Here is a 12,617-nt window from a genome sequence, read left to right as displayed (position 1 = left end):
TCTGTTATGAATCATGTTGACGGTCATACAACCACAGGAACTTCTTTCCATCTTTGCTTACACCATCTTCTGTTTCAAGGTGGTGGCTCTGTCCTCCAGTGATCTGGTCAAAGTCATGGCATGCAAGCTGACCAGCAGCATGAACTACAGCAGGGAGATTTGGAATCTTTTCTTCCAAAAGTTTGCAGCACCTCTGGATGAAGCCCTGGATGCCTACTCCAACATGGTAGAAAACACTGTTGAGCAGTACTACAATAAAAAGGACGTATTTGCTTGAAATTTTATGCTGATGTATCCCCTTTTTTCTCATTTAGACCCTCAACATCAGTCTGCCTGACCCATACGTTCTTGATGCCATCGGTGAGGTGAAAGTCAACAACTTCAGCAATGCACAGCTTGCGGATTCCGTTTTCATCACCAAGTGGTTCCAGACGAGGCTCAGGCCATTTTTGTCATCAGTGTCCGTAGACTTCCTCTCTTGTCTCAGTTCCAAGAACTTCAGCTGTCAAACCTACCAAGTTGTGTAAGTATGGAGTGCGGAATTTCAGGACACCGCAGGTGGAATTTATGGCTTGAGGTTTGTAAAGAACAAGCATACAATCCATCACAAGATCTGATTTCATCCAACTTAGGGTGGAGGCTTTTAGCAGGCAAGATCAACTCATGCAAGAAGAACAGAAATGGTCCATCTTTACTTATTTCATCTATCCTTTCCTCTCAAGAGACGACCTATCAGGTATTTGGAGAAATGTTGCTTGAACACCTGAGCTGCCCTCTTTTCTTTAGCTTCTTTTATTTTCTTGTATCTTCAAAAGTTAGATTGCTGGTCAACTAAATGCAATGAACCATGTTTTCTTTCTAATGTTCTGCCTGTGTTCCCTGCCGCTCTGTTATCATTTTAGATCCCGGTTGTGTTTCCAGCACTTCTGGCAGCGGTGACTGGCTAGCAAAGAACCTTGGCAAGTTCTCCATCTATGCCACCTTGAAAGATCTTGGAATTCTAAATGAAAATTTCTCCAGCGTAAGTAACATCAGGCTTGCACCAATTGTACCTTGGTTGCGAGTTTGACGTCGTCTGTCGGCCCCGGGCGCTAAAGCTGGTCTCTGTGTCTGCTTTGTTGCAGTTTGTCTCTTTGGACCTGCTGACTCCTAGCCAAGCAGCTGAACTCACTCTGTCCTCTGGAGCACTAAACAGCACAAGCCAGATCAACCTAGTCTTCTACCGACTAGAGAAAGGCGATGCTTTCAAGAATGTGGATGAGTTTTTCACAGCCCTTATTGATCAGGAGGTAACTGATATGCTTTCTCTGTCTGAAACCTCTGACACAACAATCTATGCATTATGGTGGCATCTGTGACCTGACACGAGACATTCGCTTGAAGTACCACTCACACCTGTTGCATTGTTTCTCAGCAGGTTGGCAAAATCATCCCTGCGGTGAGAGATGTGATGATGAATCTAACCTTCAAAATCATCAGCATTAAGTTTCCACAGTTTGAGACCTCTGACTGGATCGACTGGTTTGAGGTCAAGCTGACCCCTGTCCTTGCAAGTCTCACTACAGAGATGCTAGCAACAGCCATCAACAACACAAACTGCACTAACTACCGAGTGATGTGAGTCTCTACTTTCAAAACTGTGATTTGACAATGTCCTCCGGTGTTGTACCTATGCAACCTAGAAATGAATGAAATGCAGCGGTGAGAAGAATGCTGATAAATAGATAGATACTTTATTGATCCCAAAGGACATTTAGCAGCCAGTAGCAGTCACACAACACAGGACAGTAATAATAATAAGGGTGAAACAATAACAAAAGAAGAATAAAAAAAAAAAACTACAGGCATATATACAAATAGAAATATACAAAAATCTGCACTAAGTTCTATATCCTGACATGAAAAAGGTAGTGCAATAACATCACATAATGACAATACTGAATAAATATGTGCAGATCTTGGTACTGAAATAAAGTGTCTAGGTGTGGAGTGTCCAGATGTGCAAGATTCGCAGTAGGAGTTACAGAAATTGCAAGGTTGGCGAACTATCGAAAAGTCTCTCTCTCTCATCAAAGACAATGTTGTTTTCTTTCAGTGTTTCAGGAATAAGCAGTGTGTTCTCTAAGATGACTGCCAGCAGGAGGGAGGAAATAACAAAGGTTTTAATCAAACATCTGAAGAATCTTGCTGCACAGCTAAACACACCAGGTGCGTTTCCAGTTAGTCTTGTAGTCATCATTTCTCAGATGCAACTACCTATTCATGAGATCTAACTTTGCTTTTCTAACTAACTTTGCTGTTTGTTGTTTTTTTTCTGTTCAATGTTTGAACAGTTTGCAAAAAGGATATTCACAATGATTCTGAGTGGCTGAATATCAATTTGGGTCTTTTCTCAACAATAGCAGAATACTCTGACATCAAAGATTTGAATATCTCTGGGGTAAATAGATGTCTTTTTATGTTTACTTCAAATTGCTATAACACGCTAGATTTCCAGAGTTTTCTTCTGCATTGGATGCTGTTTTCTTTTAATAATTACAAGAATAAAAAAATGGTTTTTTTTGCCTTAATTACCGTTAGGTGGTGGTTCTGGATTCCCTTTCTCCTGAACAGAAAGCAGAGCTGATACTAGATCCATCCACTGGCGCTCTAGAAAATGAGACGCTATTAAAGGAAGTGATGATGGGTATCCTGTCATCTTCGAGAGAGGAACAGCTCTATACATTTTTTGAGACTTTTTCCAACATCACCAAATCGGTTTGTCATACCTTTTAACATTCACAATGCTTGTAATCTTGTTTTTACTGATTCCGAACATTGTCACAATTGTTCTTTATTTAGACATATTTGGTTTCTACTAGGGAGCCATTCAAGTTATTGTTTCATTTTTGCTTTGAGGATACTTTTTATGATTATTGGTGGGGAAACCTTTTAACCCTGAAGAAGGAATGGATGTAGAAAAATTTAGGGAAATACTGCAATAGATGCTTCTTCAGTCTACTAGAGAACTGAAGTTTGGGAGACTGACACATCCATATGATCTCTTTACTGAACAGTGTGAAAAGCTGGTAGAAACAGTGGCTGTCAGAACCATATTTTATATTATAATAATAAGTTATTTTCATGCTGACAGAAATTTAACTGCAAATGTTGTAAATAAAACTGGTACAGTCAGGTGGTCATATGGTGACAGGTGCTGTTGATGTCCATTAGCGAATACTCACTATACAAATGGTAGACAGGAACAATAGAGCTGCCGAGGGCGTTTGAAGTGGAGGAACATTTTTCAATATTCAATTAATTTTTTGTTATCTTACCTGAGTGCTTACCCATACCTTTGTGTGTTTTCAGAGGAACATAACAAGGATTCCTCCAGCAGTGTCAGAAACCATTCTAAACATGACACTGCTGGCTCTGGTGCCCCGATTCCAGACCTTCATCACACAGGACTTTGCCTTGTGGTTCCAGACCTATCTCCACCTTTTCCTTCCTGGGCTTGGTCCAAACACCCTGTCCGTCATCCCCAGGAACATGAGCTGCAACTCCTATAAAGAAATGTGAGCTTTTACTTTGTCAAAATCACATTTTCTTTAGCATTTACACATTCACACTCATGCTACAGAAAACGTAATTTTGAGTCAGGGTGGGTGCCATATCCACCACAAAGGGTACACTGTTAAAATCAAATAACTATTAATAGTTATGTTTTGTGTGGAGCTATTGTTTTTTATGAGTTCTATCAGCATTGTCTGATTGGCTACATGCAAAAAAATTACAGTTTGCTTTTTATGTTATTTTGACTGCATACTTCTTATATATGGGCATTTCATCAGGTAAGCCTATTGCTCAGGTGCATTTTTACTTTAAGTTTTTCTAGATTCTCTTTATTTCAATCTATGTGTGAAGGTTTTTTTTTATCCATTGCAGAAATCAGCTAGTAGACATAATTCAGTCTGAGTCTGGCTTGTGTCTCTTGGTCTTTTGTAAATAGTTTGGTGAGACCAATTACGAAGTACAAAGGCTGGATTTGACTTATAACTTTGACTGCTGCAAGGAATTACAAATGGAACATTGATAAATGGGAATAATCACAAATGGCAATTTTTTGGTGTCAGAAGGTGCCAGAGATACCAGCAATTATAAATACACAAAATTCTAAAAATCATAAAAGCACAAAAGCAAATACATGAAACAGAAATGTTTTTGTCTGTTGTTGGTGATTGTATTAAATAGTAAGTAAATGTGGCAGTAGTGAACTGGCATGAGTATTTTTCCTTACAGTTCAAGTAATACATTTTTAACATTACACAATCTATTATAAGGGATGTATAATAAGTAATGTATGTTGTACCTTTGTTACTCAAAGACATTTAAAATACTAGTTATTCAAACTAGTTATTGCAAATGATGTCACATCATTGTGGCGTGAAATGCAAAAAGTGATTTTCTACACTGGAAGCTTCTGACTTTTGGCACGTTTTAACAAGAGGTGGGTCTGAGAAGAGGGCGTTCACCTCCACTCTCTATTGGTCAATTGATTTGAAGTGTCAGGTCTTCTAAACACAAAACCACTTACTGTAGTAACAAGAAAAGATTAACATAACGATCTTCATAACCCCAGAACATAATGGCCAACCATGACAGTTCAACTATTGCTTTTTGTAGTGATTAAACATTACTGTCTATCAGCTATATCACGGCAGCAGCGACTCTAGATGGCAATTATCAGTGGTATTTTCCACTCTTTACTGTGTTTTGTCAGTGCTATGTTATTTTTCTTGAATCAGAATTTCCTGACCCTACACACCTGATGCAGCTTATGGAGTGCTGATTAATCAGTTGTTGAGCTGGATCAGATGTATAAAGACAAGGAATATTTGAGGCCTTGAGCTGCACATCACCAGAAACAGAGCTAATAAACACTGATTTAAACAGCTGCATAGCTCGCCTAGTTAGCCCTTTAAGGGACACTGCGCAATCCTACCTGGCAATACTACACTGAGTAGGATGCACTCTGCCATGCGTGTTCAAGGCAAATCACAGCTCTTGGAGTGGGCATTGGCTACGTGTTCAGAAGACCTGTTACTCCAAAACAGCTGCCCAATAGAGTGTGGAGGTGAACGCCCTCCTCTAACACCTGCCCCCTGTTATATATCAGCAAAATCTGCAAAAAAATTGAAGCCAAAACTGGCAAAATCAATAATAAATTTATATAAGAGTGAGAGAAAATGAGACGTGATCTTTTGAAAAAAATCAGTTGATTTAACTGTAATTATTCATGTCATATTTTGGACATTTTGATACTCATTTCTTTGCTTGTGGATTTTGTTTTATTTGAAACTCTTGGTGCAAAATTAACTCCATACCTCTCGCAGCTCTATTCTAGGTCTATTTAGAACGTTTGTGTAAAACTTGTGTCTTCTTATCTGGAGTCAATGATGAGATTATGAAGTTAGGAACTGTTAATCTATTCTATTCTATAGCTTCTGTCTTAAATTCAGTCCTAACTGAAGTTGTTATGGTGACTAAACAGATAAGATTTCAGAGTTAGAGTTTCAGGATTAATGCAGCCTCAAGTTTTGTATCGCACTCCAAAACAAACATACTTACCTTATAATATGGAATAACAGCACAATCAACATTTCCAACAGTTCCCCCAACAAATTGAATGTTCTCTGCTTCTTTGGAAGTTGGTCCGCTGCGAGTAGCCACAGAACTCCAATATCTTTTCTGGAAAGAAACTGAATAATGAGGCAAGAACTCTACAACTGAAGCTCTGTAGGTTAAACAACAAGAATTGTTTTGTTCAAACATTCAGAAACCCAGAATCAAAATAAGACACTTACCGGACAAACTAATGTAAACACTTCTGGCAATTAATTAATGCTCATTAGAATCAGGAAGTATCGCCGCAGGCTAAACGTGAGCTAACGTGCTAACCACTAGCAAATGTGCAAACCGCAAGCTAACGTGATAACCGCGAGCTAACGCGCTAACCCGGAGCTTACGCTCTAAACGCGAGCTAAGGCGCTAACCACAAGCTAACGCGCTAACCGTGAGCTAACATGGTAACCGCGAGCTAACGCGCTAACCGCGAGCTAACGCGGTAGCCCTAAGCAAACGTTCTAACCGCGAGCTAACGCGCTAGGCCCCGAGCAAACGTGCTAACGCGCTAGCCCCGAGCTTACGCGCTAAACGCAAGCTAACGTGCTAACCGCGAGCTAACGCGCTAGCCCTGAGGTATTTGAGCCATTTACCAACTTCTTGCGAATTTTAAATAGAATAAGCACTAGTGATGCATCAATAGCTAAAGAAATAGACTAACTAAGCCTTGAGCTGAGCGCCACTGAGCCAGCAAGTGCTTTTCGAGTGTTGTACTGTCATTGTCATCAGCTGTAGTTAACTTTAGCATTAGCTGCAAGTAACTTTATTTCACATACTACTTTTAGATTATTTTAGATGATCTCATTTTAGATAGTCTCATTAAACTAAAAGTACACATCACAAGTACTGTAATTGTGTAAACATGCTTGTTTAAGCATAATTCTTAACTTATTATTTCTCGTTTTTATCTGTTTTCTGTTCAAACCTAGCTGCTGGCTTGTCTATTTAAAACATAAGATGAATTTTGGGTGGGAACAATCTGTTAAAGGGGAATTCCACCAAGTTTTTAAAATGTGTGCATAATTAAATGGTTAAGATCTAAATAAAGTCACTCAGAGTGATTTAATTTGAGATGCTTTATTCTAGAGAAGCTTACAGCATCAGAATTGTTCACAGTGGAGGTGATAGGAACCAGACAGTTACTGAATCAAATATGTAAGTAATCAAGTGAAATATGTGAGTGACTGACTGAGTAACATTTGTGACATATGCCCATAACTGTGAAATATGTCAGTATGTGAACGAAATGTCAGTAACAGTGAAATTTATCAGTAACTAAGTAATAATGGTAGTAGTGACATGTCAGTTACTGAGTGAAATATGTCAGTAAGTGAAATGTCAGTTACTGAGTGAAATATGTCAGTAACTAAGTGAAACATGTCGGTAACTGAGTAAAATCTGTCAGTAAGTTAGTGAATTAGGTCAGTTACTGAGTGAAATATGTCAGTATGTGAATTATGTCAATTACTGAGTGATATGTCAGTAAGGTATTGAATTATGTCAGTTACTGAGTGATATGTCATTAAGTGAAATGTCAGTTACTGAGTGAAATATGTCAGTAAGTGAAATATGTCAGTTACTGAGTGAAATATATCAGTAAGTAAGTGAAATATGTCAGCAACTGAGTGAAATACGTCAGTGTTTTTTATTCTGGAACAGCTCTTCCTGTTTTCCATGACATTCTGTGGAAAATAATTTTGATTTTCTGATTCTAATTACTTTCATTCTTTTCCTTGTCTTTCCAGAGTGAAAGGATTTTACGATGTGTACAGTGACCTCTCAGTGACTCAGTCTGGGCAGATCTTCAGTTTCATACAAGACTATCTTCAGCACCAGTCCAGTCAAGGTGTGTGTTGCCATGTGTTAGTGTGCATGTATGTATGAATGAATGTTGAAGAGAGATGTTCTTCACAGAACTTGTTTGGTTGCTGTGTCCCACAGGACCAAATAGTTTGCGCTGTTATGGCAGCGGGAGCTTCTATGTCTTCCTCAAGAACTCCTTCCTCAGTTTTGGATTTCCTGACCTGAGTGCCTTTTTGTCTCTCATCCCAGCCAACCGACAGCAAGAGGTACTGCTGAGGAAAATGCAGGATTTAGAGTAATACAGTCAATGAGTCATTCAGTAATACTGTTAGTAACCAGTCATTAGTAAATCAGTCAGTCAGTAATGGTGAAAGTCTACATGTTTCTCTCTCTATAGTTAATGTCTTGTCTTTTCTGTTCTGTAGCTGTTGGGCTCCATTACACCAGGAGAACTGTATGAGTTTCTGAATGGGCCGAACACAGTCAGGAACGGGTCAGATCTCTGCACACTCCTCAACAACTACAACAGCACCAATCAGTACCTGGAGACGGTACAGCTTTTCTTTCATTCATTTCTGCTGTTTCTCACTCAGTTTCACTCTCTTAGAGTTGTGTAATGCAGTGATCCATATGTAAATCTTTCTTTCTCTCTTTTTCCTCCCTCTGTTTCTCTGTGCAGGAGCCAGTTGGATCTGCAGCTGTGGGCAGACAGACGTTGGGGTGCGTTTGGTCTCGTGCTCTCAGTGTGTCGTCTCAGGCTGAGGTGGATCAGTGGTTTAATGTCAGACTGGTTAAGTACCTGCCCTTCCTCAGCTCCCAGCTCATCAGCCCCACTCAGCTAAACAATGCCTCGTGCCTGTCATACAGGAAATTGTGAGTGTAGCTTACAATTTACACTCTCACACTGTTGCCTACAAGGTAGAGTTTGACTTCAGTGGAAATAATACCTATGTTTTTATTTTTGTTCAGTGTTTCAATCCTGGGGAAGAGCTATAATTACTCAGCCACTGATTTCGCCCCAGCTGATGTGTACAGCTCTATTAAGGCTTATCTGAACAGCAGCGGTAAGCACAGTCAATTGCTCTATTTCCATCTGTGCTGAGAAGACACTACACATTTGTGCATATTTACGTTCACATATGTTTATATATGCACATTTTTTGTGTACCGTGCAGATGGCACTCCCCGCTGCTATAACTCCTCCAATGCCCTTCTGAACTCCACTGCCTGGTTTGCTAACAACATTGGCTCCTTCATCACCTTCATCTCCCTCACTGACCTCCAGTCCTTCGTGTCAGACAGCCAGGTAACTCACTCACACATTGAAAAACTTTATTCATGTTATCTCTCAAGGCAGTATGTACAGAGACATATTGATCTTGAAATTTTTGAACTGAGTCTGATTGTGTTCTGTAGATTGGTGTGTTCTTGGAAAACTCAGAGAATATGCAGCTGTTTAACAACTCACAAATTGCAGCCAATGTCACCACATACTACGGCACACAGCTATACATCCAGAATCCTAACTTCAGTCCCCTCAGGTGCCACTCTACACACTAAATACTACAGCTATACATCCAGAATCCTAACTTCACCTCTGTAATGTTGCAGTATGGTCTTAAATAGCATCCCTCTCACTTGAATACCTAATCTTCTTTGGCTTTTTCTCTGTGTAGATTGCCAGGTGTGCTCTTGTGTGGAGCTCCTGCCTCTGTGTTTGTGTCTATTGGAGCTGCAGACAGCAAAACCTTCTTGGAGATCATTAACAAATTCTGCAGTGGAATTGATCCACAGGTGCTTGTTCATTAATTAAGCTATTAAACTTTTAAGACCGATGCAAAACAATTTCTGCTGTTTAACCTTTCATAACAATTGCTCAATGCTGCTGTTGCATTTATTTGATATATAAAGAATGTGATCAAACAAATCCAGAAATTCATAGATTTGTAATTGTGCTTGTGTTTCCCAAAATACAGTTGTAATTTTTTTTTAAATCTCGGAGAATCCAGCAATAAAGGAAACCTTGTGCATCTTTTATATGATAATAAAAAACATGGCAGCACACAGATAGCTCTGGATCTGCATGTTGATATTTTTCATTTTGGTCAACGTGGATGTGCATGCAGGGTAACTCCCCTGGCAGCAGATCTAAACAAGCTAAAGGGACCAAATGCTCAGAATAGATTCCCATCGAGATGTTCAGTTTTCAGTGAGGTTAGTGGTCTCTGTCCCTGTAATGTAGTGTGAAAAATGTTAACGGCCAGTCCAAATAAATCGACATCAGAAAGTCAGTTGGACAAGCAAGCCATCTACATATCTGTCACACTCTATCTCAATATATACATATTTTCCTGTAAGCCTGCTGTTTATTTGTTGCATTAATTTACTGGTGCAGTTTTCTGGAGTTTCAGTTACCCCTAATCTTCCTTTTCTTTCAGGTCTCAACAGCACTAGTTGCGAACTTCCCCACTTTATCCACATCCACCATCCAGATGTTTGGCAACCAGAGCACTGGTCTGACCCAGGGCCAGATAAGCTCTGCTCCCCCCACTCTCATAAACAGCTCTTTGTCCATGCTCAGCAATGTCATAGGCTGGAACCAGGGTCAGGTCAACGTTCTCATCCAGATCCTCATTAAAGTGGGCTTTAATGTGAGTGTTGGCTTTAATACTGCTTATAGCATCTGTCGAAAAACTATAGACCCACCACAGCAGCTTAACATGCTTCCTATTAGTTTACATAACTGATGTACTTACATTATAATTGGATGATGTCTGACAGATCAACAGTGCCGCTTCCCTGGTGAATCTCGGCACACTCATTGGAGGTGTTCCCTCGGCAACCATTTCCAGCATTCCATCCTCTCAGCTTCTGACCATATCCCAGAATCCAACATTCATCAACAACATTTTGTCAGCACCAGTGATTCTGCAACAGACATATGTCCAGAAGGTACTCGTTCATAGACACATACACTTATTTTGTCAATCCTTGTGGCCCTTTTTATGGCTGGTATGATCATCCCAGTCTTGAGTGATCACAAAAGAAAAGAAAAAGAGCTGCTTTCTTCTTTGTTGTGATGACACAGTTGATTAGACTGACAGTTGTTGCTGTCGGGGACACATCAAGACACTTTAGTGGTCACAATCTAAATGTTATTTGGTCATATGTGTCTCTGACCACCTCAGAAGGTCATTTGATTGATTGGATCAGAGTGCATCTACAAGACTCATAGGACAATGTTCACATCAGTACCTGAAGCTGTCCACCAATGATTAAATCACTCAAAATGTATGTTAATGCCAGGTGTGAACAGAAGGTCTGAACCAAATGAAAGCAAACAAGCTTTAACTAGATAATGCTGGACTAAACTGGAAAAAGTGGAATGCAAAACAAGAAAACTTCTCTGTTATGCATCCAAAACATATGCAACACTTTATATATGCAACATGACAGGATCCAGAACAAGAAAAATTCAAACTAGACTACATACACTTCACTTTGTTACTGAAGAATTATTTGCTTAGGAAACCTAAGTATAAAATTAATCTAGCAGAATTTAGTTACTTTCTAAAGTTCCTCTTCTACTCTTTATTCTAGATTGTCTCTGTAGACCAGAACAAGGTGGTGGAGAATGTTCCAGATGCTTTGGCAGCGTATATCCAACCCGTGCTACTGGCATATTTGAAATTTGTTAATGTTACACTCATCAATAAGAAGAGCTGGAGTCAACAGCAGGTAACAGATTATACACGCAGAGACAAACAAATCCAAATACTAACCTGTAAAAACAGGTTAAAAACAGAGTTCATGTAGCTCTCAAATATATCTGTTTTGATTTTTTGTATGTTTGTTTACTAGGCTGCTGTGGTGTTTGGAGCAGTTTCTAGAGCCACTCAGGATACAGAAGGGTGAGTTACATACTCATGTACATGCAGAGATGTATGTATGCATGTGCTCTTAAAAGAAAATGAACATGCATAGCTGTAACACACTCATATTTCTTGCCAGTAACCATTCAAAACATTGACAAACCTTTGAGGAAATGGAGATGGCCTATTTGCCTGTAACCACCTTAGCCTGTTTGCAGTGCCCCTGACTTGTAACCCCAATGTAGCTTGACCCTGGCTAACTGTGACTAAATTCAATCCTGACTAACCATGATGAACCCTGATCTGACCTTGCCTAACTCTGGCTAATTTGAGTAACCTTTGCTGAGCTTGACTATCCGTGTCCTTGAGTAACCTCGACTGACCTTAAACTATGACTAACTAATCCTGATGAACCATGACGCATACTAACTTTTGACTAACTGACTAACCCTAATCTTGAATAACCCTGAGTAACCCTAAATCTGATCAATAATGACCCTGATTAACCTTTCCCCTGATTGACATTAACTAACTCTAATTTTCACTATCCCTAACCCTGCCTAACCTTGAGTAACCCTGATTAATCTAGACTAAAATTGACCAACTAACTCTAACTTTAAGTAACCCTGACCAACTCTTTTCCTGACTGATGCTGACTAACTCTGACTAACCTTGATTAATCCTTGTTAAGCTTAACTTTGAGTAACTCTTACCCTGACTAACCTTTACTAACCTTGGCCCTGACTGATTTTGACACATCCTGTTGACAAATGCTGACAAATCCTGAATAATCTTGAGTAATCTTGACTAATCCTGATCCTTCGCCTCAATCACCATCACGCTGACCAACCATGATCCTAATTAACCCTGACCTTGACTAATCCTGACCCATACTATTCTTGACTAATCCTAACCTGACTAGCCCTAATCTTAAATAACCCTGAGTAACCCTAAATCTGACTAACAATGACCCTGATTAACTCCTCCCCTGAGTGACATTAACAAACTCCGACTTATTTTTGATTATCCCGAAACCTGACTAACTTTGACTAATCCTCATTAAGATTAACTTTGACTAATTCTGACCTTGACTAACCTTTAATAACCCTGGCCTTGACTAACTCTGATTCCGACCTATGCTGATAAATCCTGAACCTGACTAATCTTGACTAAGTCTAATTCTGAGTAACCTTGACTAACCCTGATCCTTACTGTGTCATGGATGACTTTGATACTGATTATCTGTGACCTTGAAAAACCTTAAATAACACTGACCTT

General features: G+C 39.5%; 1 protein-coding gene across 1 annotated transcript in view; it reads left to right on the top strand.

The window, feature by feature from the left end:
* LOC118798377 overlaps positions 1 to 12,617 on the top strand; it is a 77,152-nt gene that overhangs the window by 26,738 nt on the left and 37,797 nt on the right. Inside the window, exons 116-128 of the mRNA XM_036557808.1 lie at positions 80 to 226; positions 315 to 523; positions 633 to 736; positions 903 to 1,021; positions 1,125 to 1,289; positions 1,415 to 1,617; positions 2,096 to 2,208; positions 2,334 to 2,440; positions 2,581 to 2,757; positions 3,352 to 3,557; positions 7,410 to 7,510; positions 7,606 to 7,733; positions 7,893 to 8,018. Coding sequence (XP_036413701.1) covers positions 80 to 226; positions 315 to 523; positions 633 to 736; positions 903 to 1,021; positions 1,125 to 1,289; positions 1,415 to 1,617; positions 2,096 to 2,208; positions 2,334 to 2,440; positions 2,581 to 2,757; positions 3,352 to 3,557; positions 7,410 to 7,510; positions 7,606 to 7,733; positions 7,893 to 8,018 — 1,905 coding nt within the window. The remainder of the gene's footprint in view (positions 1 to 79; positions 227 to 314; positions 524 to 632; positions 737 to 902; positions 1,022 to 1,124; positions 1,290 to 1,414; positions 1,618 to 2,095; positions 2,209 to 2,333; positions 2,441 to 2,580; positions 2,758 to 3,351; positions 3,558 to 7,409; positions 7,511 to 7,605; positions 7,734 to 7,892; positions 8,019 to 12,617) is intronic.

This window comes from Colossoma macropomum, unplaced genomic scaffold, assembly GCF_904425465.1.
Source record: "Colossoma macropomum unplaced genomic scaffold, Colossoma_macropomum, whole genome shotgun sequence".
In the NCBI taxonomy this organism is placed as follows: Eukaryota; Metazoa; Chordata; class Actinopteri; order Characiformes; family Serrasalmidae; genus Colossoma; species Colossoma macropomum.
Note: the sequence above shows the minus strand (reverse complement) of the source record. Positions and strands in the feature narration are given on the sequence as shown.